At 39.4% G+C, this 24594-nt stretch overlaps 1 protein-coding gene across 9 annotated transcripts in view; it reads right to left on the bottom strand.

Annotated features, from left to right (window-relative positions):
• Positions 1-24594, bottom strand: part of LDB2 (LIM domain binding 2) — a 514758-nt gene that overhangs the window by 171152 nt on the left and 319012 nt on the right. For all 9 annotated transcript variants that reach the window (XM_048848818.2, XM_048848817.2, XM_048848820.2 and 6 more), the window contains one exon: positions 1189-1291. In XM_048848818.2, coding sequence (XP_048704775.2) covers positions 1189-1291 — 103 coding nt within the window. The remainder of the gene's footprint in view (positions 1-1188; positions 1292-24594) is intronic.

Here is a 24594-nt window from a genome sequence, read left to right as displayed (position 1 = left end):
TATCTGTGTCTTCTCAACTGATAATACAACTAGGAAATCTGATATCTGACAAGTTGACTCAACTTAATCAGGACAGATCAGCTGTTACCAATGTTGCTACAGGCTGTAATTTCAGGACCTTTACAGAGTTATCACTCGCTTTGAAAGGCAAGAAACTGTAATTCTGTCAACACTAATCCCAAAATGTGCGTTCAAAGTGACTTATATTTTTTCTTCAGAAAAAGGTAATACTTGTCAAATAAATACCTGAGATAATCGATAAAATGAATTAGAAGTATGTGAGTGATACACTGAAAATCAGTCAATCTCAAGAAAAATAAGAACCTTGAAAGATTCAGAACATTAAGCACAGAGCACAAGCTGTCACAGAGAAGCAAGGGTCACTCAGAATGGATTGAAACAATTTGCAATGCAGTTTTTCAATGTTTCTGTATCTCTGTGTTGCTCGGTGCTAGAGTAGAGTGAATAATTCACGGCAAACAATTTGTTCAATTAATTTTAGCCCTTTCTCCTCCTTGTGGAACATGGGCAAATGGATCACAGTGTTGTCAGATGTATTTGTTACTCGAATTTATTCATGGATTGACTGACCGTATTCTAAAAATTCAGCATCGTGCTTAGTTGTGATTGGTCAGATAACATCCAAGGACAGATCTTCAGCCAATATAGATCAGAAAGGCTCCATGACGTTGATGGAGTGGTGCCAATTTACACCAGCCAAGGATCTGTTTCTTGGTATTTTTTCTGAGCTCTGAGTGAATGTGGAAGCTCTTCCATCAGGAATACTGACATTTTCCACAAAAATCCCTTTCTGTGAATATTTTTGCCAAGAAATCTGCATCATTTGAAAGTTAATGGAAAGTGAACATATAAAAAGTGCAAACACAGACAAAGCAAATTCATTTAAAAATTCCAGTGAATATTAGCAGAATGTTTTGCATTATTTGCCCAGGTCAGCTTGCAATTCACATACTTATATTCACAGTATAGAAGTACACAGAAATTTCAAAACTTAAATTCCTTTCTTTAAGAAATCCAACCAGTGCATTTTGTTAATGGAACTTGATGGTAGCTTCATGTGTTGTAGCAAGTATACCACTATCACCAGCTCTTAGGTCTGTATTGCTTTTATAGAATAAATGCACAGAAACTAAGGCATAAAATCATAACGATAAATTTGTCTCTTACTGTATCGCTTTGGTCCATCTTCCAAACAAAATGAAAGGGTTAAGGTTGCATCATCTTCAAAAAACTCAGTTGCAAAGGCATCCCACCAGAGGTTGTCACTATCCTAGGAAGAGAAAGATCATTCATTTAACACATGGCAAAAAGAAAATAACCTCTTTTAAAAGAAGAAATTCAAAGGATCCCATTTTTGGTTTGGGCTCTGTCTGCACGGAAGGGTGGATGTCCATGCGGTCATTAATCAAATTAATCTACTCATGTAAGGGTCTGTTCTGATTTAAGGAAACAGATAATATATTATTAATAAAATATAATTTATTTTTTGTATTACGAGAGATCTTCCATTAAGCTAGGCACTGTTCAAACATATAAAATAACATAGTGTCGTCCATACAAATGAGTATTTACACACATTTTGTTAAATCTTTAAATGTTTTTACAAATCATTTGGTACTTAATATACTGTAATATTATTTTTTTCTTTTCATGTGCTACCTATATGGTATGATTGCTCTAGAGGGTGAGAAGGAACAGTACTTTATTCTGAAATCTTATGTAAAGTGATCATTATTAGCATGCATGTACATGTAAGTTATTTTGAAACTAAATGTAATAGCTATTGGACTTAGATGCATTTATTATAACTATGACCGTCCCATAGGTTAATTAAATATCAGCTAGTTATTTAAATGCACTTGCTAGGAGAATTCTTTACTTTTCAATAGGACACGGAAGATGAAACCAGAATTTTAAAGTCTCCCCTCCCCCTCTTTCTGAGACATTCACTGCTCTACACTACTAGAATATAATAATTATTAACACAAGGTAAAATATACAGCATATAACAAATAAAATACTAAGGCTGGGTTGATGATCTTCGAAATTGAACCAAAATTTTTCAAATGTAGGTGCTTAAATTTGGGCATCCAAATCTATAGCTAGGCACCTAAATAAGTATTCTGATTTTCAAAGGTACTCAGCACCCACAGTTCTTCATGAAGTCAATGGGAACTTGAAAATCAAGTGCCTTATTTAGGTGGCTGCTGTTCAGTTTAGAAAAGAGATGATTAAGGGGGAATGTAAAAAAGACCTATAAAATCATGAAAGGTGTGGAAAAAGTGAATAGAGAAGTGTTATTTACCCTTTTCCACAACACAAAAACCAGGGGTCACCCAATTAAATTAATAGGCAGCTGGTAATACTTTTTCACACAATGTACAATTATCCTAGGGAACTCACTGCTGTGGTATGGTGTGATGGCCAGAAGTATGACTGGGTTCAAAAAAGAACTAGATAACTACACAGAGAACAGTTCTACCTATGGTTATTAGCCAAGATGGTCAGGGATGCAACCCCATGCTGGGGGAGACCCTAAATCTCTGACTGCGAGAAGCTGGGAGGGGAAGACAGAGGTGGATCTTTCCAAAATTGCCTCTCTCCTTGATGTACTCTCCTTGAAGCTCTGGTACCAGTCACTGTTGGAGACAGGATACTGGGCTAGACGGACCATTGGTCTGACCCAGTATGGCCGTTCTTATGTTCAGTCTCTCTTCATCTTGGCTTCTGTGCTGAAAACATCCATCAAGGATGCCAATTAACATTTCTTTTTTACAACATAACTGTATCCTTGCCTAAACCCAGCCACACATTGACACGCACCAGCATAAATGATGCACATCCTCTTAATGTTCTGAGGACAAAAAGAGTACGGAAAGAAAACTATTTTTGGTTTAACAAACACAAACGAAAGAAAATCTAGGTAGGCAGCTTGTTCCAAAAATGTGGAGTGCATATCTGCAACATGGATGGATGTACCAAGGCACTGAGATTTAAATGACTTGCTGAAGCTCACGAAGTGACTCAATGGCAAAGTTGGGAATATAAATCAGGAATCCCATGTATTGTAACGACTCTACAACAATCACAACAGCAGTCTATCCAGTGGGTGGCTAGATGCAATTTGGTGAGCTATATGCAGACCCAGGTGTGCAACTGGAATTCATTTCTTACTAGTACACTGCAGCAGCTAACGGGGGGGCAGAAAGGGGGCCATGCCCTCCCCATGTGACCCCCCCCCACGTGACTCATCATGTGACTCCTCCCCACCCCATCCCCAGCCTGGGTCCCCATGCTTTCCCGCACCCCTCCTCATGATCCATTCCACATTACCTGGGAGGGCTCTGTCCTCCTCCCACTGCACCAAAGACTTCTGAACCACAGGGCTCTCCGGAACTGCCGCGGAAAAAGGAGCAAAATGTGGGGCCACCCAGTTCCTCTGGCGCGGCTGTACCGCCCCCATACCCACCCCCAGCTCTGTCCTCCGACAGGGCTGCTATACAGACCCCACACAGGACTCAGGAGATGCAGCTGCCTGGAAGAGCTGGGGGCGGAAAAGCCACACTGGAGGAGCTGCCGGTGTGGGTTCGCCCAGCGTTCTGCTCCTCCTGTGTCTTCCCGGTACAGTGTACCCTCTATAAATATCTCACTGGTACAGTGTACCATCCCGTACCATGCTACTTGCACCACTGGGGAGACCTCATATGGCCTCAAAACTATGTATCACAGGCAGCAAGCACTTATCACCTTGACCTAAGTAAACAAATAAAACTTGGGATAAAATGCTAATTTAAGTTAAAAAAATGGATATATCATATCAATTATATATATACAAACTGATAAATAATTACATGGTCTTTTTAGACACTCCTCCTCCTGCTTTTCTTTTCTTGAGAACCCTGTTATAGGCTTTGCTCTCCATTGTGTTTCTACAGCTCCTTTTTGTTGACATTTAATGAAGTAATCAGAGCACTTCATAACATTCTAGTTGTTGTTATGATAGTAAAAGAGCTTTCTTGGCTGGCTGACAGCCTTCATTCTTCACTGTTCCTCATCAATGCTCATTCCCGCTGTCAGCAGCGTCACCAACAGGAGGCAGTGTAATCAGGAACAGAGCAGTTTGGGAGTGCCTGAGAAATAATTCAGTCCCGCTCTCAAAAAGGATGAAACAAGATTTTAAAATAAATAAACACTGACCCCACTTTTCAGAAGTCTATTGTCAGTGACAGATCCCTGCTCTCTCCTGCATGGCTGTGTACCTTTGATGGGTGTGGGCACATGCACACACTGTTGTATTTATTAGCTGAGGCGCCACGGTGACAAGCACAGAATAGATAGATAGATAGATAGATATTCCGTAACAGCACAGCACATGGGCTTCCAACAGCTCCCCTCTGTATTTTGAGCACTGAGGCTTCACTCATGGCAGTCTGGTGGGTTGCTATCATAAGTGCATATAATAGTTTAGTGCCCAGCCAGTAATTATGGGCTACTGCTTTCAATCGCTTGCCACCCCATTCTACTGAATTCTTTTGGACATGCTTCTTGTACCTGAAAAGGGGATGGAGGGTTAAGGAAAGTCACGTATCACATTTACAGTTCTGCAGTGGAAAAGCTCCTGTTAGTTCTGTATTTTAGTATGAACACAGCTACTAATGAAAATCCAACAATGAGAGAGGCGAAAAGGAAGCATCACACAATTGTAATGCACACATAAAACAAAGCAAAGAGCAAAAGAAAAAGAGCAGAGCTTCAGCTCAAACCGCACATAGTTTCATTCCCTCTCATTTCCACTAATTCTAAAGGCTAGGAAAATGTAGCAACTACATTATCATAGATTGTCTCTAAGGATAAATAAAAACATCCAGCTTCTATTGCAGTTTGAACATTGTCCATAGTCTTTTTCTGGTGTTTTTTGCATACTTAAAATCAGGAAGAAAAAAAAAACCAACCACCCAGTGGAATATACACATTTTGCATAAAAAATTAGATACACTTCCCTGATTAATCCTCTGGTCCAACCTCCTCACAAATGGGCCCAACCACACTTTTAGTCAAATGGTGAACAAAACCAAGGGAGGTATCCCCAGACAAATTGCAGAAAATGAATATAATTATTATGAAAAAAATGGATGAAAAATCCCCCTTTCCCCACAAAAAAAGAAGGATGTTGAAGTCAAGGCTTCCCCCAGGCATCTTTAACTTATGTGCTGACAGGTTACGTGGGATTTTGCCAGAGTAATTATTTTTCTATTCAACAATAATGAGAAATTACCATGGCAACCTCCCTTTCACATAGCGCACTCACACACTGGAACACTGAAGTAATGGACCAAATGTAACAAAAAAATTAATACTTGGAAAACTATTTTCATTAAAATAAACTTAAAGAATAGGTCAAAGGGGATGAAAGGACAAACGGAAACCAATATTTAGGTCAGTGGAAGAGACAACTTCTCTAGAAGCAAAATCTTACCTAGAAGCAAAATGTCCCTCAGTCATGACTGTCACTGTTCCTTCTTATCACCTCCACCCCTATTGTTAATTGCATTTTGAAGTGTGGTTCAATTCTGAATAGTGTTCATAAATTGTGGGGCTCCACATTTATTTTCTCTCACTGATTTCCATGTCAAATGGGCTCAGTTTTAAAGATATTTTTTTCCTTGACAGTCCCACAAATTCACTCTGAGATCTGGAAATCAAGCTGGATTCTTTTCTCCTTACACACCTGCATCTGTAATAGTCTGCAGACCAAACAATGCCTTCCCTCTTGCCTGCAATGGGGATGGCTCGACAGGGGAGCTGACTCTGCAACTGGAACTTAAGGCCAAATTGCCCCTCTCCAGCGAGGTAAAATATCTACAAAGTTATCCTGTGGTTTTCTCCTAGTTATTCTATTGGATGGAAATGGGGTTTGCTCCCTACTCCCTCTCTGAAACAGGGAATCTGAACCCCAAATGTCACAGGAGGCACATGGTCCTTTGCTTCTGCAGAGCTCCCCACCAACCTGTTGCTCTTCCCTTCCTCCCATAAGTGTGGCCCCAGTAGAGCTGTGCTGACAAGTTTCTACTGTGGAGATCATTGGGATTCCCTCAAACCAGGCCTACAGGGATCAGTGCCTGCAATTTCCTGACTTACATAAGAGAGTTCGACAGCACAGAGGACAGGTCTGTGACAAAGTCATTACAACCTCAGGCTATATCACCTTCACTTTTTATTCCTCACTCCAAGTGAGAGTTTCAGGGGAAGGAATGACATGCCCCCCCAGTCCTCCTTCCTACTCTCAGATTACCAGTCTGGCAGAGAATCTTCTGCAGGTCCAGGACATGGGTGTGGGGAAATAGTGGCCTAAAGATGGCTGCTTCCATTTGACCAAAAAGAGGGGAGACATGTATAGAGGATCCACACTGCCTAAGGATCTCTGGGGCACAAGATGGCCCTTAGTTAACAAAATTCTGTTGATGACGCAGCTGAATCCTGTTCACTCTCTCTCTTCTCAGTTGTCTGTGCATGTGTCAGGGGTGTACAAGGTATTGTAAAACAGCAGTCACTAGAGCTAGTAAATGTGACTCTGAATGCTCACAGGAAGCATGTCTCTTGTGAAAAGGGACCATTTTTACATAGTCATTTTCAGAGAAGAACTGCGTTGTAAATACCAACCGATGTGCTTTGTAAATACCAACCTATGTATGAGCCCTGGGGAGCTTACATTTTAGTTCTGGCCCTGCAATAATTCTTTAGTGACCCTTACTATTTTCAATACCATGTACGTCCTCACTTCTTTTGGCAACATGTAGCCTTCTCACTTCCTTTCAAGTTAACTCTGCACAAGGAAACTATTGTCTCTGAAGGGAAAGAATCCCCCCACCCCCAAACACGCACACAAAAGCTATAGCTGAAGTTTCTAAGTGCAATACAAGAAAAGATTTGCCTTTAAATACATCTGTAAAAATTGACAAACATTAAAAATTATGGAAGTTAGAAGATAAGATTTGGAAAAAAACTCTGACACCAATTTTATACCCAATTTACACATGCAGACCATGAAACATAAAAACTCTCATTGACGAATAACCCAACTCTGCCCTTGGATTTGCCCCAACTTTAACTCTGCCTACTATATTTAAGGCCCTGGCTACAACTTCTACCAAAGTCAGTAGCAGTCTCTCTTTTTACTTAATTGGAAATTAGATCAGACCCTTATATGCTATTTAATTTGATATCAATTTAATGTTGATAATTGATACATTTATCTACATCTACCTATATCTATCTATATTCTGTAATGGACAATATTTTTACAATGTGGTATAAATTGTGTTGTTGTCTGTCTCTGTTACTATTGGGAAATCTGAGACAGAATATTGATATTTGAATGATTTGATTTTGTTTGTGTACAGTTGTAAGAAAAGCCAAACTTGTATGAAACAGAGTAAGAACATAAGAACTGTGAAACTGGGTCACACCAATGATCCCTCTAACCTAACATCCTGTCTCCAACAGTGGTAAGTACCAGATCTTCAGGGGGGTTTATACAGAACAAGGTGATTTTAGAGAGAGCCACTCCTGTCTCTCCTCCTGGCTTCTGCCAGTCAGAGATTTAGGATCTTCCCAAGCATGAAGTGACATCCCTGACCATCTTGGCTAATAACCATTGATGGACCTATCCTCCATGAACTTATCTAGCTCTTTTTTGAGCCCAGTTTATACTTTTGGCCATCACAACATCCTATGGCAATGAGTTCCACAGGTTAATTGTACACAGTGTGAAAAAGTACTTCTTCTTGTTTGTATTAAACCTGCTGCCTATTAATTTAATTGGGTGACCCCGGATTTTTGTATTGTGGAAAAAAGGTAAATAACACTTCTCTATTCACTTTTTCCTTACCATTCATGATTTTATAGACTTCTTTAATAACCCTTCTTAACCATCTCTTTTCTAAATTGAACAGCCCTAATGTTTTTAGTCTTTCTGTGTACAGAAACTGTTCTATGCTCTTGATCATCTTTGTTGCTCACATTTTGTTAGACTTTTTGACCACTGCTGCCCACTGACCTGAAGTTTTCAGACAACTATTCACAATGACTCCAAGATCAGCTAATTTAGAGCCCATTCATTATAGATGTATAGTTGTGATTATTTTTTCAATGTCCATTATTTTGTACTTATCAGTGTTGAATTTCATCTACCATTTTGTCACCCAGTCAACCAGTTTTATGAGATCCTCCTTTAACTCCTCAGTTTTTGGATTTAAATATCATGATTAATTTTTTATGATCTGCAAACTTTGTCACTTCACTGTTCATCTCCTTTTTCAGATAATTAATGAACATGTTAACAGCATAAGTCCTAGTACAGATCCAAGGGTGACACCAATGTTTATCACTCTCCATTGTGAAAACTGCCCATTTATTCCTACCCTATCTTTTTGACCAGCTATTGATTCATGAAGACCTTCCCTGTTATCCCATAACTACTTAGTTTCCTTAGGAGCCTTAGATATTAGAATGTTTATGTAACGATCTGAGAGAAACCTAAATGATTAATGCATACAGTTCAGTTAAACTTAGTATTTACATTTTGACACAGGGCAGAGTTAAGGTCATTTGGCTGTTGTACATTGTGAATTTTTCTGTTTAAATGAAATCTCTGTGTGAATTGGTAGTTGGCAAAGATCCAATCTACTATGACCAAGACTGATAGTAACCTTTTTATGCCCAAACCAAAATAATAATAAGCTATATTATGCAAAAGAGTTTATACATATATACCTATATTTGAACTTTGGAGTTTATGGAGTATTCCATTTTAAAGTTTTAAGTGGTTAAAGAATCCTGAGAACATTCTGTTTTACATTGTACTCATCTTTGCACATTGGAAAAGTTTTTATCCTACACTTTTAAAAATATTTCAAAAGTCTCCTTTATCACAATTATTTTCATAGCAATAGCACCTTTCTATGAAAAGTCAGGGTGGAGTTTGACAAAATATGGCTTACAGTCTACATCTATGGAACAGGTTTCAGAGTAACAGCCGTGTTAGTCTGTATTCGCAAAAAGAAAAGGAGTACTTGCGGCACCTTAGAGACTAACCAATTTATTTGAGCATGAGCTTTCGTGAGCTACAGCTCACTGTAGCTCACGAAAGCTCATGCTCAAATAAATTGGTTAGTCTCTAAGGTGCCGCAAGTACTCCTTTTCTATCTATGGAACAGTCACCAGTGCCTCTATAAATACTGTATTATTTGTTTGGTGCCAACAATTTGGTTGATATTTCACAGCATGCAAAATACAAGTCAGTCTGTGCCCAGAAGAGCTTCCAATAAATGATTCTTTCTTTTGCCCTGAGCCAAGATGTGGGTGAGAGCAGGAATCCATGATAACATTCCCTGCCTACCCTCCATTCCCTTCTTTCCCCATAATCCCCTTCTCTGCCATTCTCAGAGATGGGCACATAAGGCAAAAGTCACTTTAAAAAGAAAATCTCGTATGCTTCTCTTTGCTTCTGTGAGGCAAGAGTTCACATGTATGATGATTTGGGATCTTTTCTTCCTCTTAGGGCCCTTTTAGGTAAAGCACACACAAATTTAATCCTACCACCATTTCTCCAAGGTTTCTGCACCTCTTAAATGACCTTCTTTATCTGAAATAATGCAGCAATCAAAGGTATAACTGACAGTGAGTTACAGCCCCTTCTTCTATTCAGAACAATGGTCCTAACAATACCTGGTAACTTTGCCAGACTAATACTTGGGCCTTCACGTCATACACCTTTCTCAGATTCAGCCAAAGGGAAAAATATAAAACATGGTCTGCTACAAGATGATTCTGCATCAACGGTTGACATTGATGCATGATGAGACTTGGCAGGGAGAAGAAAATTTGATCATTCCTGCATTCTCTCTTCTTCCCTGGATATGATTTGTTAGGTGTTTTACACCAGCCTTCATTTTTTAAACTGACCCTTACCTCTCCTGTTGCTACTTTTGCTTTTCAGCCTCTTTTTTTTTTTGACTTATAGACAGGATCTCTTTCAGGGAGAATTAAAAACTCCTGCAATCGTATCCAGACATTATATTTTATCAAAGCCCTACAAACAGCCAGTGCTCAACAATAAGAATACAAAGCTTTATGACTGCCATTTGTTATTTCACACATATTGGTAGTTTTACTTTCATGGCATTGCTTACTTTAGTTCCCTTACTAGCATGGCTGGATGCCGACTCTGGAACAAAGTGATGTAAAACTGGCACAAAGATTTGAAGACTTGGCATTTGTCATAAGTAGTTTTCTATTCAATTATATTCTCCAGTTTCTTGCCAACAACCTATCTGGTAGCCAAAGCATATCAGTTTCTTCATCTGAGTTAATAATTAATTAAATCACTGTTTACAGTCCAATTTGGAACTCATCTTAGTTTTTCTAGTAAAGACAGTCCCAGGTTTTATCTGTATTGTAACTACAGTATATAATTGCATCACCAATGAACATGGAGATATAATTTCAAAGAGAAAATGCCCTCTAACTCACATGTAAAGAAAAAAAGGGCCTGATTCTCTATACTCATGATTTGAATCAGAAGTAACTCCATTGAAATATATGGAATTACACAAGTGAGTGAGACCCCACTCTCACAAGTAATTCCTTCATGGGATATGAAGCACCAAGAATAAAAGATTTATTGCTCTTATAACATCTTGCCACATTGACATGCAATAAGGGACACCATAATATAATACAATGCAATAGTGGCTCATTTCTAAAATGGGCACTCTGCGAAATCAGATATTTATTCTTTGGTCCAAGAAAAATCTGTTAGACTGAAAAATAATACATTAGGGAGGATCTGTAAGAGGCACAGATTGATTAATGTCAATTTCATGGTGTGCCCCACTTATGTTTAAGCAGTTAAAGGCTTGTATAGTTAAAGGGGAAATTGATCAGCATAATTATAGAGATACCAACATTGCTATTCTTTATTCCAGAATAGAGTATCTACATGGGGAAGCAATACCAGCATAGCAATAACAGTATAATTACTCCGCTACCTGCTACAGCTACACTGGTCAATTTCTCCCATGTATACAAGCCTCTAACTACTTAAACGTAAGTGGGGCACAACATGACAAACTCTAAATATATTTCAAGTAGGACACCTCCTTAGAATGAAGGAGGAAAAACCCATGTACCTGTTAGGATATAGATATTCAGGCCTGTCTGTAAAGGCCTATACTCTAAGAATTTAGGTGTATTCTTATCACTTGGCTAGTGATAGAGGTACAAAAGAATCAAAATCACTCTCTGTCGGTGTAAGGGCCTTCTCTTACTGTGACAGTTTGTGGCCCTGTGCTTAGGCTAAGGCCTTTGGCTAAGCAACAGAGGCAGCCATAAGCTAGGAAGCGACCGGTCACATCCTCACATTCCAAACTAGTCACATTGAAAGAAGGTGCTATTGGGCTGTTAGGAATACAATCCTGTCCTGATAATGCCTATGGCCTCCAGAGAAAGGGAAGTGCCTAGAAAATGTAAAAGGAAACAGCATCCTGTCTGGCAAGAACTCATTTATCAATACTGGGATGTGAAATCCTCACTTCTGTATTGTTTTGTCATTATAGTTCCCACTTTGCTATTGTTTGTCTGTATAATCTCTCTGGTTCTGTGATTGTTCCTGTCTGCTGTATATTAATTTTGCTGGGTGTAAACTAATTAAGGTGGTGGGATATAATTGGTTACATAATCATGTTACAATATGTTAGGATTGGTTAGTTAAATTTCAGGAAAATGATTGGTTAAGGTATAGCTAAGCAGAACTCAAGTTTTACTATATAATCTGTAGTCAGTGAGGAAGTGAGTGGGTGTGGGTGGAAGGGTGGGTGGGTGTGGGAGATGGGAACAGGGAATGGGGGTAAGGAAATTGCAATCATGTTTTGCTAAAGGGGGAAATGGGAACAGGGAATGGGGGTAAGGAAATTGGAATAATGTTTTGCTAAGGGCAGGAATGGGAACAGGGACACAGGTGTAAGGCTCTGTGGTGTCAGAGCTGGGAAGGAGGACACTAAGGAAGGAAACTGGAATCATGCTTGCTGGAAGTTCACCCCAATAAACATCGAATTGTTTGCACCTTTGGACTTCGGGTATTGTTGCTCTCTGTTCATGCGAGAAGGACCAGGGAAGTAAGTGGGTGAAGGAATAAGCCCCCTAACAGTACCCTGTAAGTTTGCTAACTTTAGTAGTCAGGAAAAGCAGAGAGAGACAAAGTACCTGATTTAGTATAATAACAGAACTGAAAGAAAAAAAATTATCTCTTGTCCAAAACCTATTATTTGCCATTGTTTACATTTCAGTGCAGCTTGTGGACAAAAGAGAAATGAATCCTTAAGTATCCACTCTCTGGGTGACCCATTAGCTACCTATGGTAATTATACCTAGATTGCAATGTTTAATGCCATGCAATAGCTCTTGCAAAAAAACAAAAAAACACCACAACCCTGACAATTTATGAGGTATGTCACTTCACCCGTGGATTTAATCCAAACCCACCATTTATATTCCTCTGTGCAATTTTGTAACTATGAAGAAGGGTCATGGAGAGGGAAGGAAGGAAAATGGCAGAGGAAGCTGGGGTCAAAAAGGAATCTCCCATTGGCACATGGTATTCTATAGCAAAATTATCCAGAATTATTATGGGACGTTTTTTGTCCTTCTTTTGAAGTATCTGGTATAGGGCACCTTCAGGGTTAGCTCAACCATTCGACTCCATGGTAATTTCTGGATTCCTGCGGAGTGGACGGACAGACAGGTCAGTAAGGAGCTAAAATTATTACCATTTTGCAGCTGTTAATAGAGATGAACTCTTCCACCTTTCATATAGCATTCATTTGGCCTGGCCACACTCTACTTGGTATATATGGTATTTGATAAATCTATATTCTTCAAAGTTGTTTGAAACTTTAAAGATATTGGCACTCTTTATAACAGACTTAAGGAGGCCTCTGCCTGCCTGACAGCAGTATAGAATTTCTTTAATAGCACTCTTTACCCATGACTATTGCAGATAAATCATAGACTTGGGTTTGTGCTTAGCCCAAATGAATTGTGGTTACATTCCTGTGCTCTGCACTAGTATATGCAATAACCCTAGCCTTTGAGAATGGTTTATAGAAATGGAATACAATATTAAGTGTGTGTGCATTATCTTGTCTATTATCTTCATTGGTATGGAGTTCTCTTATTTTATTCTCATATGTTGACCCAGTTTCTTTTTTACCTCGTTTACTTGCATCTATCTTAGTAAATGGAAACTACCTACTCCATCTATCTCACTGAACAGACCTACGCTCACCATCAGTGAGTATAAGCTACCTAATATCATCTGCCACAGTGGAGCAGAAAAAACCTATGCCCATCAACTTCAGTAAACAGAAACTACCTGGTCTATCAATGTTAGTGAACAGAGTGAATCAATATTCTCAAATTCAGTGATCACAAGAACCACTCATCTATAGCATTATCGCTGGGTTTACAGAAACTAAATTACTGCTACTGACAACATTTAAATACTGCATGCTGGAGAACCAGCAGAAATAGTCTTTGTGAACCTCACTGGATTCTCACCAGCAACATTATTGACATAATCCCAACATTTCTTGATATAATTCCAACAGAGCAACAGGTACGTTGCAGACATGTGTGAAGATAAGGTCCCTGTCCCAGAGACCTTATAATGTAAACAGCATGTTTGTCAGAAAATGGCTACGTGGTGAAAAGTAAGAAACAGCTTTTTCATTTGAGGCCAAGAGTTTAGTAGAATTTAAAACAGGATTAGACTTCATGTAGATAATGAGAACATGCATAACTACATTAGACAGGATAAAAATTATGAGGAATATAAACCCTCCATTTTCAGAGCATGATCTAAGCACTAACTTTAGAGTTAGGAAAAAACTGTCCCTATGTGCAGGTTATTCTATAATTGCCCACTACAGGATTTCTTGCATCTCCCCCTAAAGCAACTGTATTATCCAAAGTATAAACAGGATACTGGACTGGACAAACCACTGGCCTGATCCTGTATGGCAAAACCTATGTTCCAGCTTATTGATAGTTATATAATACGCAAACTCCCAGGATTGTAGCAAGCTGAGAAACTTAATAGTGAAGAGTTGAGATTATTTTAGACAAAATTAAAGGGATTGAAAAGGCTTTCAGGTGAGGAAACATATAGCAATATGATATCTGAGTTTTCTTGAGCTGCCAGCCTAAAAGGGCTTGGAACAAACTTGCATAAAACTCTGATCCAGTAAAGCACTTAAGCACATGCTTAAAGTTAAACACAAGGTTAAGTGCTTTGCTGGACTGGGACCCAAGTGTATATCTATAGCCTATAAACAATAAAATAATGACCTGTAAATCAAACCAATGAAAGATTATTATTTTACTTCTCATTAAGTGCTGAAGTCCATCCCACCAGTCGCAGCAAAATACGCATCAAAATCCTAGGCACCTCTTTCTTCCAAAAGGGATCTTACCTCTTAGAAATAAAGACGCTAGAGATGGGAAAGACCCATTGTTATCTATCCCATCCCCCTTACAGGATAGGATTGTTCCCTCCAGCCTTATGCTAAAGAAGCTTGATCTGCAAAAAGGCAGACAGAGAAAGAGACAGCATTTCTGAGATTCTATTATAGCAGTAACTGCAGGGAGAGAGGAGTTCCAGAAATTATTTCTTTTTCTTACTGCCTGTTGACAAACATGTGATCACTTTTAAATTTTATGTAGTTGCCTAATAATGTAATTGTAGCTCTGTTTGTTTGGTATCACCCAAACAATTTACAAGAGCATTATATAATTCCAGAAAGAGCAGGCAGGCAAACATTAAGGTGGTGGTACAGAAGCTTCATTGTTACAGCTGTGCTGAGAGTTGCACTTAAAGCAGGAATTAAATCTCTTTGTTACGGATGAATAACATAGTGTATCTTCCCCCAAATAAACAGCACTTGCTCTTTAAGCACAGAATGAGTTTTCTGAGAATTTACATATTTGTAAATGAGAGATAATCATTTTGAAATGGCCCCTTTAAAAATATTTTGGTCAGTTACACCTTTTTCAGCCCACTCTGGTCGGCAAATTCTTGACTCACTTCTTGACTTTAACAAAATTTAAAGTACAGGCTGCATTTTATGTATGTTAATATGCTCATTTTTTATTTATTAACACTAGCAATTGTAGCCATTTCTGTCTACATTGCAATGATGTTTCATCAACAAACATTACCATTAAAAATATATGATCAAGATTTTTTTAAAAAAAATAGTGCCTAAAGATAGGCTTCTAAATCTATATTTAGGTTTATCTTCGACATTAGGAAAAAATTCCTAACTGTCAGGGTGATTAAGCACTGGAATAAATTGCCTAGGGAGGTTGTGGAATCTCCATCACTGGAGATTTTAAAGAGCAGGTTAGACAAACACCTGTCAGGGATGGTCGAGATAATATGTAGTCCTGCCACGAGTGCAGGGGACTGGACTAGATGACCTCTCGAGGTCCCTTCCATTCTTACGATGCTATGATATTTAGGAATCGGACTAAATGGTCTGACTTTCAAAAGTTCTGGACACTTGGGCCATCACAGTTAGGGGGTGCTGCTGGGTGCCCAGCACTTGCAACAATAATATGTCTGTGCTTTTATAAGTGTAGTTTTGCAGTTTATATGTATAATTTTGCAGCTATAAAATGTTAGAGGCATTAAAATTTAGACACTTAGGCTGAAATCTTAAAAACTGTTTATGGGACCCAGACACCTACTTTTCATTAAATTTAATGGGAATTGGGCATCCAAAGGCCCTAAGTGGCTCTGAAAATCTCAGCCTGGAAATGGATGTTCTTATATTTTACAAGATGAAAACTGAAGGTGGGGCAGTAGGTGCTTACCCAGGTCTTAAATTAACGGAGGGAGATGGGCTGAGTGTTTTGGGAGCCCAGTAAGCCAACAACAGGGTGAGAGTAACTGGGGAGCTGGCGAAACAATCATATCTGCCCTTCTCAGACTTTACACTCTTGGCAGAGAAAGCTTTAAATGATGTTCAAATTTTCTCCTCCTGGTGCTCAAAGCTCTTCAGGCTGCCAGGTTCCTGCTGCTTCACATGAAAAGCTTTGAGTGGCAGATAGAAGAGCTCGGAGCATTGGTTAAATGTTTCACTGCCAGTGTGAAACATTTTAATGAAGGAGCTCTGACTGTTTGGCTCCTCGGCCCCATTCCCTAGCTAGTCCCTTTCACCAGTTCCAGGCCCCTACGCCTCCTACATACTGTACATACTCTTTTTAAAAACTAGGAAATTCCCAAGAAAAAAATCATAGTAACTTGAAGAGATGGGGTTTTTCAAGTATAGTCCCTCACTAAACAGCAAGGAAATCGTATGTCAAGCCAACAGTCACATCAAACAATATCATTCTTCAAGCATTAGTCCATTACCATCACTACACTCAGCCATAAAGCACACAGACACATTCCCTTTCAATTCTACAATGCTATCATCACCCTCAATGTGCACATCCAAAACTGAAAAGCATATTACAGTCATGTCTGTGTTATAAAAAATAACAGTTCGGAGTTAAGCTTACAAAAGCGCAAATACATTTTGTGGGGAGTGAGGGGGCAGGAAGGGAGAGATATGCATAAGAAAGTGGTACCCATTTGGCTTGGCACACCGTTCAGAAATTGTACATGGTGGAAAGCATTAATGAACAGTAGCTAACATATACGAGCTGTCACTTGTATTTATAAAGTTTTGGTTAAAGTAGGCATTCCTGAACTTCCTGTTAAAGATCTTTAGAAAGGTTGTTACCAACAGGAAAACCACTTACCACCAAAACCTTTTTATAGCTATTATTATTGTTATTATTAATAATAATAATATTATTAGCTAATTGCCAAGTATGTGCTGGAAACTAAACAACAACAACAAAAACATAAGAGAGTCCTTGCTCTGAAAGGCTTCATATCTAAAGCAGAGATCTAGAGAAGGCAGGACACATGGGGAAAGCCAGAGGTGTGATCACAAAGTTGTTTGTTTGAATTATTAACTTACTTTTTATTGTTTGTTAAATTTAAATTTTCATTTCAAAGAATAGTGAGATTTATGCATAGTAAGAAATGCTTTATTTTAAAATTCTGTCTGCACTAAGCAAAGTCAGTACAGTTTTCTTTTAAACTGGATATCTTATCTTGTCATCCTCAATGAAAGTAAAAAGGCACCAGTAGCAATAAAGAGAATGCCGTTTGGAGAACAATTCCTTCACAGAAGGCAGCTAGTACATATTGTAACAAATTAAAAACTCTGAAAAAGTCTAAGCAAGTCCTCCGAGAAATGTTATTTAATAAAGCAAACACCGATATTGAATGTGATAGAATTCCGTTTGCTATAGAATCCCATCCAACTGAGTTTGGCTGCCACAGAAGCAATTAGAGAAAGCTGGGATTCAATGATTATGCTAAAACCCTAGACAAACAAAGCTCTCACCTACCAAGTGGCCACTTATCAGTAACACTACCACCAAAAGGTATAAAACTCCTTGTAAGATTTCATTGGTTGTCACTCAACTAGTGGCAATGTGAGCCGTTATTTGCTAAAAATGTCTAATTACTAATGGCCCTACTGCGAGAACATGAAAAAATGTATAAATCTAAATTTTAACAAAGTAAGCAAGGCCAAGTGTGAACTATGTAATGTCAGGAAAAGCACCCAGTAAGCTCATCGTTGCTGCTGAAACCTAATATGATCCACTGGAAGGATCACAGGAGGCAAGAGTTCAATCACTTTTAAAAAATAATTCTGTATGTTATATTTGATAATCCAGTGGGGCCTCACCTATGGGCCCATGAACATCTAATGAAATTTTAAACATCACAGCAGTAGCCTCTTGTGAACTGCAGACTTACTGCTTTAGATTGTGTGACAGTTAGATCAGCAGTAAAGCCCAATGGCTTAAGATTTCTTTACTTTTGATGCATTGTATTTGGCCACCCCAGCTTTCTAATGCTTTTTAAATTCCTTTGCACATACTTAAAGTATATTAAGCACTTAGAGACACCACAGCAATACCCTATTATGAAATGTTACCATATTTCTACACACCGTGTTTCATTAGTCATTTTTTTCTTTGAATGTACTTGGACCTCCCGCTACGTCATCACATCTAGGCTATGTCTAAATCTTGCAGATTCTTTCTGCGTAACATCTCTAAAATACGACTCTTCCTATCAACTCACGCCTCTAACACTCCCATCCAGGCTCTTACCATCTTGCATCTCGACTGCTGCAACATTTTTCTCTAGCCTTGACAAATATAATCTTGTGCTGCTCATATCCACTCAGACTGCTGCTGCAAAGACCATTTTCCTAGCCCATCGCTTAAAGCGTGTCACTTCTCTCTTTGCATCCCTTCGCTGGCTCTCCCATCTCTATCACAGCAAACTTCACTACTTTCTTCACTTTCAAGGTATTTCACGACCTATCCCCAACCTACAGCTCATTTCTTATTTACTATTGAGATGCTAACTCCCAGCTCCACCCAGACAATAACACCAGCCCTCCACTGCCAACTTGTTACATTTTCAGCCAAGCCCTTTGTGCTTTCTTCCATGCTGCCCCTCGCGCTTGGGAGGAACTCACCATAAACATCCACAAAACTACCTCATTATCCAACTTCAAAACCCTCCTTAAAATGCTGTTACAAGGACACCTACAAAAAACTTGACAACAGTTGGGCAGCTGCTGTGCTGAGACCACTGCCTATCATGATAACGAATACAGTCTCATTGTTTCCTTGTAATCCCCCATCGGGTCTGTCTGTAGCCACCTGTTGTCTCTTGTATATGATAAATTACTGCATAGCAAACTGGGGTGTAAATTTACAGTGCACCAGCCTGCTGTGCACTAACAGACTATACGGATCCTGCTGCTGCCCACTAAAAGTTTGGTAGTGCACTTTGACGTACTGCGGTTTGAAACACTGTGGAACTTCTAATGCATGGTAGCAGGGTCCACATAGCCAGTTAGTGCCTACACACTCCAGGCTGTAGATTCACACCCTTGCTTGCCACACACTAGCTCTCCATGCATTTATATTGCAAGCTCTCTGGGGCTAGGAATGTCTTTTTATTCTGTACTTATACTGGCATAATGGGGTCCGGCTCCATGACTGGGACTCCTGGGCACTATGGTAATAAAAAGATTAAATAATAATACTAATTATTATTATTATTTGAATAGAATCAAAATGATTTAGTAGCAGTACCATGCGTTGCAATTCTGCAAAGAATGTGTATGTGGCCCTGAAAAACGTCAAAAGGTTTGGAAGTTCCTTCAAAAGTTGGATGATGTTCCTTCAGAACTTTTGGGATGCCATCTTCCTCAAAACCAATTCCTCCCCAACCAACTCTCCACTTGACCCCCAATCTGATCCTCAAATAGTGAAGAGTCCTTGTGGCACTCCTCGTTGTTTTTGCTGATACAGACTAACACAGCTACCACTCTGCAACCTGTCAAATAGCGAAATTAGACCTAGAGAATCCTCTCCCTGACCGGCATCAAGTAACTCTTGTTCTCCACAACTCAACTTGCTTCCCTCCTCTTTTCAGACTTGTCTCTGATATCAAAGAGCCTACACATACACACACACACACACACACACACATCACTCTACCTTTTGCAGATATTCCAGCTGGTCTGGCACTACCTGCTAGGCTCAGGTTAGCTGCTATCCTAAAATCATATATTAGGGTCTACCTGACCTGATGCACTCCGGAATTAATGTGAACCTGTGAACTATTATAACCTCTGCAACATGTGAAGCTTGAAAACAGTAAGAAGCACTGCTCAGACTACACCATAAATTTAGTGGGATATAAGGAATGACAAAGGTGTCTATTGAGGGCTGATCACATTGTGTATTAGGTAGGCAGGTAATAAACCAAACTTTCAAAAACTTTCTAATTCAGTAAGGTTCAATCATAGAACCATAGGACTGGAAGGGATCTCGAGAAGTCATTTAGTCCAGTCCCCTGCACTCATGGCAGGACTAAGTTTTATCTTTCTAGACCATCCCTGACAGCTGTTTGTCTAACTTGCTCTTAAAAATCTTCAATGATGGAGATTCCACAACCTCCCTAGGCATTTTATTCCAATGCTTAACCACCCTGACAGTTAGGAAGCTTTCCCTAATGTCCAACCTAAACCACCCTGGCTGCAATTTAAGCCCATTGCTTCTTGTCCTATCCTCAGAGGTTAAGAAGAACAATTTTTCTCCCTCCTCCTTGGAACAACCTTTTATGTACTTGAAAACTGTCATCATGTCCCCTCTCAGTCTTCTCTTCTCCAGACTAAACAAACCCAGTTTTTTCAATCTTCCCTCACAGGTCATGTTTTCTAGACCTTTAATCATTTTTGTTGCTCTTCTCTGGACTTTCTCCAATTTGTCCACATCTTTCCTGAAATGTGGCACCCAGAACTGGACACAATACTCCAACTGAGGCTTAATCAGTGCAGAGTAGAGCGGAAGAATTACTTTTCAGGTCTTGCTTACAACACTCCTGCTAATACATCCCAGAACGATGTTCGCTTTTTTTGCAACAGTGTTACATTGTTGACTCATATTTAGCTTGTGATGCACTATGACCCTCAGATCCCTTTCTGAAGTACTCCTTCGTAGGCAGTCATTTCCCATTTTGTATGTGTGCAACTGATCCTTCCTAAGCAGAATACTTTGCATTCGTCCTTACTGAATTTCATCCTAATTACTTCAGACCATTTCTCCAGTTTGTCCAGATCATTTTGAATTTCATTCCTATCCTCCAAAGCACTTGCAACCACTCCGAGTTTGGTATCACCCGGAAACTTTATAAGTGTACTCTCTATGCCATTATCTAAATAATTGATGAAGATATTGAACAGAACTGGACCCAGAACTGATCCCTGTGGGACCCCACTCGTTATGCCCTTCCAGTATGACTGTGAACCACTGATAACTACACTCTGGGAACAAGAAAAGGAGTACTTGTGGCACCTTAGAGACTAACCAATTTATTTGAGCATGAGCTTTCGTGAGCTACAGCTCACTTCATCAGATGCATACTGTGGAAACTGCAGCAGACTTTATATATACACAGAGAATATGAAACAATACCTCCTCCCACCCCACTGTCCTGCTGGTAATAGCTTATCTAAAGTGATCATCAGGTGGGCCATTTCCAGCACAAATCCAGGTTTTCTCACCCTGGAAATGCTGGAAATGGCCCTCTCTATCCACAAGGCTTGTTACCCTGTTAAAGAACGCTATCAGTTTGGTTTGACACAATTTGTACTTGACAAATCCATGCTGTTACTTATCACCTTATTATCTTCTAGACGTTTGCAAATTGGTTGCTTAATTATTTGCTCCATTATCTTTCCTAGTACAGAAGTTTAGCTGACTGGTCTGTAATTCCCCGGGTTGTCCTTATTTCTCTTTTTATAGATGGATATTATATTTGCCCTTTTCCAGTCTTCTGGAATCTCTCCCATCTTCCATGACTTTTCAAAGATAAATGCTGTCATAAATATAAAGGGAAGGGTAAACCCCTTTGAAATCCCTCCTGGCCAGGGGAAAGCTCCTCTCACCTGTAAAGGGTTAAGAAGCTAAAGGTAACCTCGCTGGCACCTGACCAAAATGACCAATGAGGAGACAAGACACTTTCAAAAGCTGGGAGGAGGGAGAGAAACAAAGGGTCTGTGTCTGTCTGTATGCTGCTCTTGCCAGGGACAGAACAGGAATGGAGTCTTAGAACTTTTAGTAAGTAATCTAGCTAGGTATGTGTTAGATTATGATTTCTTTAAATGGCTGAGAAAAGAATTGTGCTGAATAGAATAACTATTTCTGTCTGTGTATCTTTTTTGTAACTTAAGGTTTTGCCTAGAGGGGTTCTCTATGTTTTTGAATCTAATTACCCTGTAAGGTATCTACCATCCTGATTTTACAGGGGGGATTTCTTTATTTCTATTTACTTCTATTTTTTATTAAAAGTCTTCTTGTAAAAAACTGAATGCTTTTTCATTGTTCTCAGATCCAAGGGTTTGGGTCTGTGGTCACCTATGCAAATTGGTGAGGCTTTTTATCCAACATTTCCCAGGAAAGGGGGGGTGCAAGTGTTGGGAGGATTGTTCATTGTTCTTAAGATCCAAGGGTCTGGGTCTGTAGTCACCTAGGCAAATTGGTGAGGCTTTTTACCAAACCTTGTCCAGGAAGTGGGGTGCAGGGTTTTGGGAAGTATTTTGGGGGGAAAGACGCGTCCAAACAGCTCTTCCCCAGTAACCAGTATTAGTTTGGTGGTGGTAGCGGCCAGTCCAAGGACAACGGGGGGAATATTTTGTACTTTGGGGAAGTTTTGACCTAAGCTGGTAAAGATAAGCTTAGGAGGTTTTTTCATGCAGGTCCCCACATCTGTACCCTAGAGTTCAGAGTGGGGGAGGAACCTTGACAAATGCTAATGGCTCAGATATCTCCTCAGTCAGCTCCTTGAGTATTTTAGGATGCATTTCATCAGGCCCTGATGATCTGAAGACATCTAACTTGTCTAAATAATTTTTAACTTGTTCTTTCCCTAATTTAGCCTCTGATCCTACCTCATTTTCATAGGTATTCACTATGTTAGACGTCCATTCACCACTAACCTGCTTGGTGAAAACCGAAACAAAGAAGTCATTAAGTACCTCTGCCATTTCCACATTTTCTGTTGTTATTTCGCAGCCCCCCCCCCCCACAATTGAGTAATGGGACTACCCTGTCCTTGGTCATCTTCTTGCTTCTAATGTATTTGTAGGATGTTTTCTTGTTATCCTTTATGTCTCTAGCTAGTTTGATCTCGTTTTGTGCCTTGGCCTTTCTAATTTTGTCCCTACATATTTGTGTTATTTGTGTATATCCAATGTGCGGATGGATTAAGATTTGGGCTGACTGATGCTCCTTCTGAACTGATTATCCCTCTGAAAAAAGTCTACAGTAGCACATTTGGACCCCTATCCTGCTGTCTCTATGTGTCCACAAAACAAGTTTGGAATCATGGCAAATTTCTCTGTATTGCCCTGACAATGTGCAGGCATCCTGACCTGGAGGGACCACCAGTAGGATTAAGCTATCAGTATAGTCTTCATGCTCATTCATCCCTTTGCCTCTCGCAAGTCTCCAAGGATACATAATAATTAGTACCAGCGGAGAGGTTTATGTGTGACTGTCCACTGAGAAATGCATAGAAACCACAAAAAGACACTGATAATGTTCGAAGAGGGATACATTAGCAACCTGCCCCAGGCATACAATTCTGTGCACTGTCATCTCAAACACCAAAGCTGATCTCATTTGCTGGGATCAGACATGAAAAGAGAGTTGTTCTCTAAGTTATACAGGACCTAAATCACAATCAAGAATGTCATATGGAAAGATTTAAATCTATTGGACTATCAGAGGTAGGACAACTACAGCGTCTTGCAAAACTTAAAGGACACATGATATTGCATAATGTTCCTATGATAATAAACATAGGCATACTAAATGTCTCTCAAGAAATGTAAGGTGACAAAGTGGTACTGTATGAAGTAACCATGTCTCTAAGAATCTAAGTTTCCTACTTGAAACACTAAGCTTCTCTATCAATCCTAATGAATCCCCAACTGCCACCTCTGTGTCTGAATTGACTATTTTTGCAAATGCAAAGAGGTCAAAACTTGTGGCCTCAATCCTGTCAGAGAGCAAAACTTAGGGAGTAATTTACCCCAAAGTGAAATAAGCTTAAGAGACAAACAGAGATCGGACACTCATTTTGACTACTGCTACCACAAAAATATCTACTTCTGGAGCCTCTGAGAAGGTTACTATACACAATGCTTACAAAAAAGGAAACATGTCTTTCCAGCCAGGCCTATGATTTAAAGGGTTTGGGATGTCCATTCTGATCTAAAATCTACATCACAGGTCAGATGCGCCAATATAATCTTCTGTTCCTGGAGTAGTTGTACTGAAGGAGATGGGTTGCCACTTCTAGCTTTATGTTTGGAATGCTCAGTCTCCTAGAACCACAGGCTCAGTTCAGGTTCAAGGCAACTCGACCCTTTATCCATGTTGGTAAATTGCGCACTGTGTCATTTTGTTTCCTATTTGGTATTTCAGAAATTAATTTGAAAGCAAAGGTCCTGTCTTTTTCAGATGAGTATTAAAGATACCCTAGTACTCTAGCAAGTGCAGGAGTTTTACCTTGCTAGTGTTCTCTGGTTTCAGAGAAAAGCTTGAAAAATGTGACCCAAGTGCATGTTAAAAAAAAATCAGCACATGAAATAAAAAACATTATTTAAAAAAAAATTGTGATTTTAAGCCAATCTCATGATTTTTCAGAGCCTGACTCCTGGTTTTTGAATGCTTGGAGATGGTAATATTAAATAGCTTTCCATTTTAAATTGTACAAGTTCGTTTCCAAGCCCACTGAGAGAGTATTTGTGAAATACTGGAAGCTTCCTCACTGATGACACATTAAATAGAGTGCAAATC

The sequence above is a fragment of the Caretta caretta genome, chromosome 4 (assembly GCF_965140235.1).
Source record: "Caretta caretta isolate rCarCar2 chromosome 4, rCarCar1.hap1, whole genome shotgun sequence".
Lineage (NCBI taxonomy): Eukaryota > Metazoa > Chordata > Testudines > Cheloniidae > Caretta > Caretta caretta.
The sequence above is the reverse complement of the archived record's forward strand: the minus strand, read 5'-3'. Positions and strand labels throughout refer to the sequence as shown.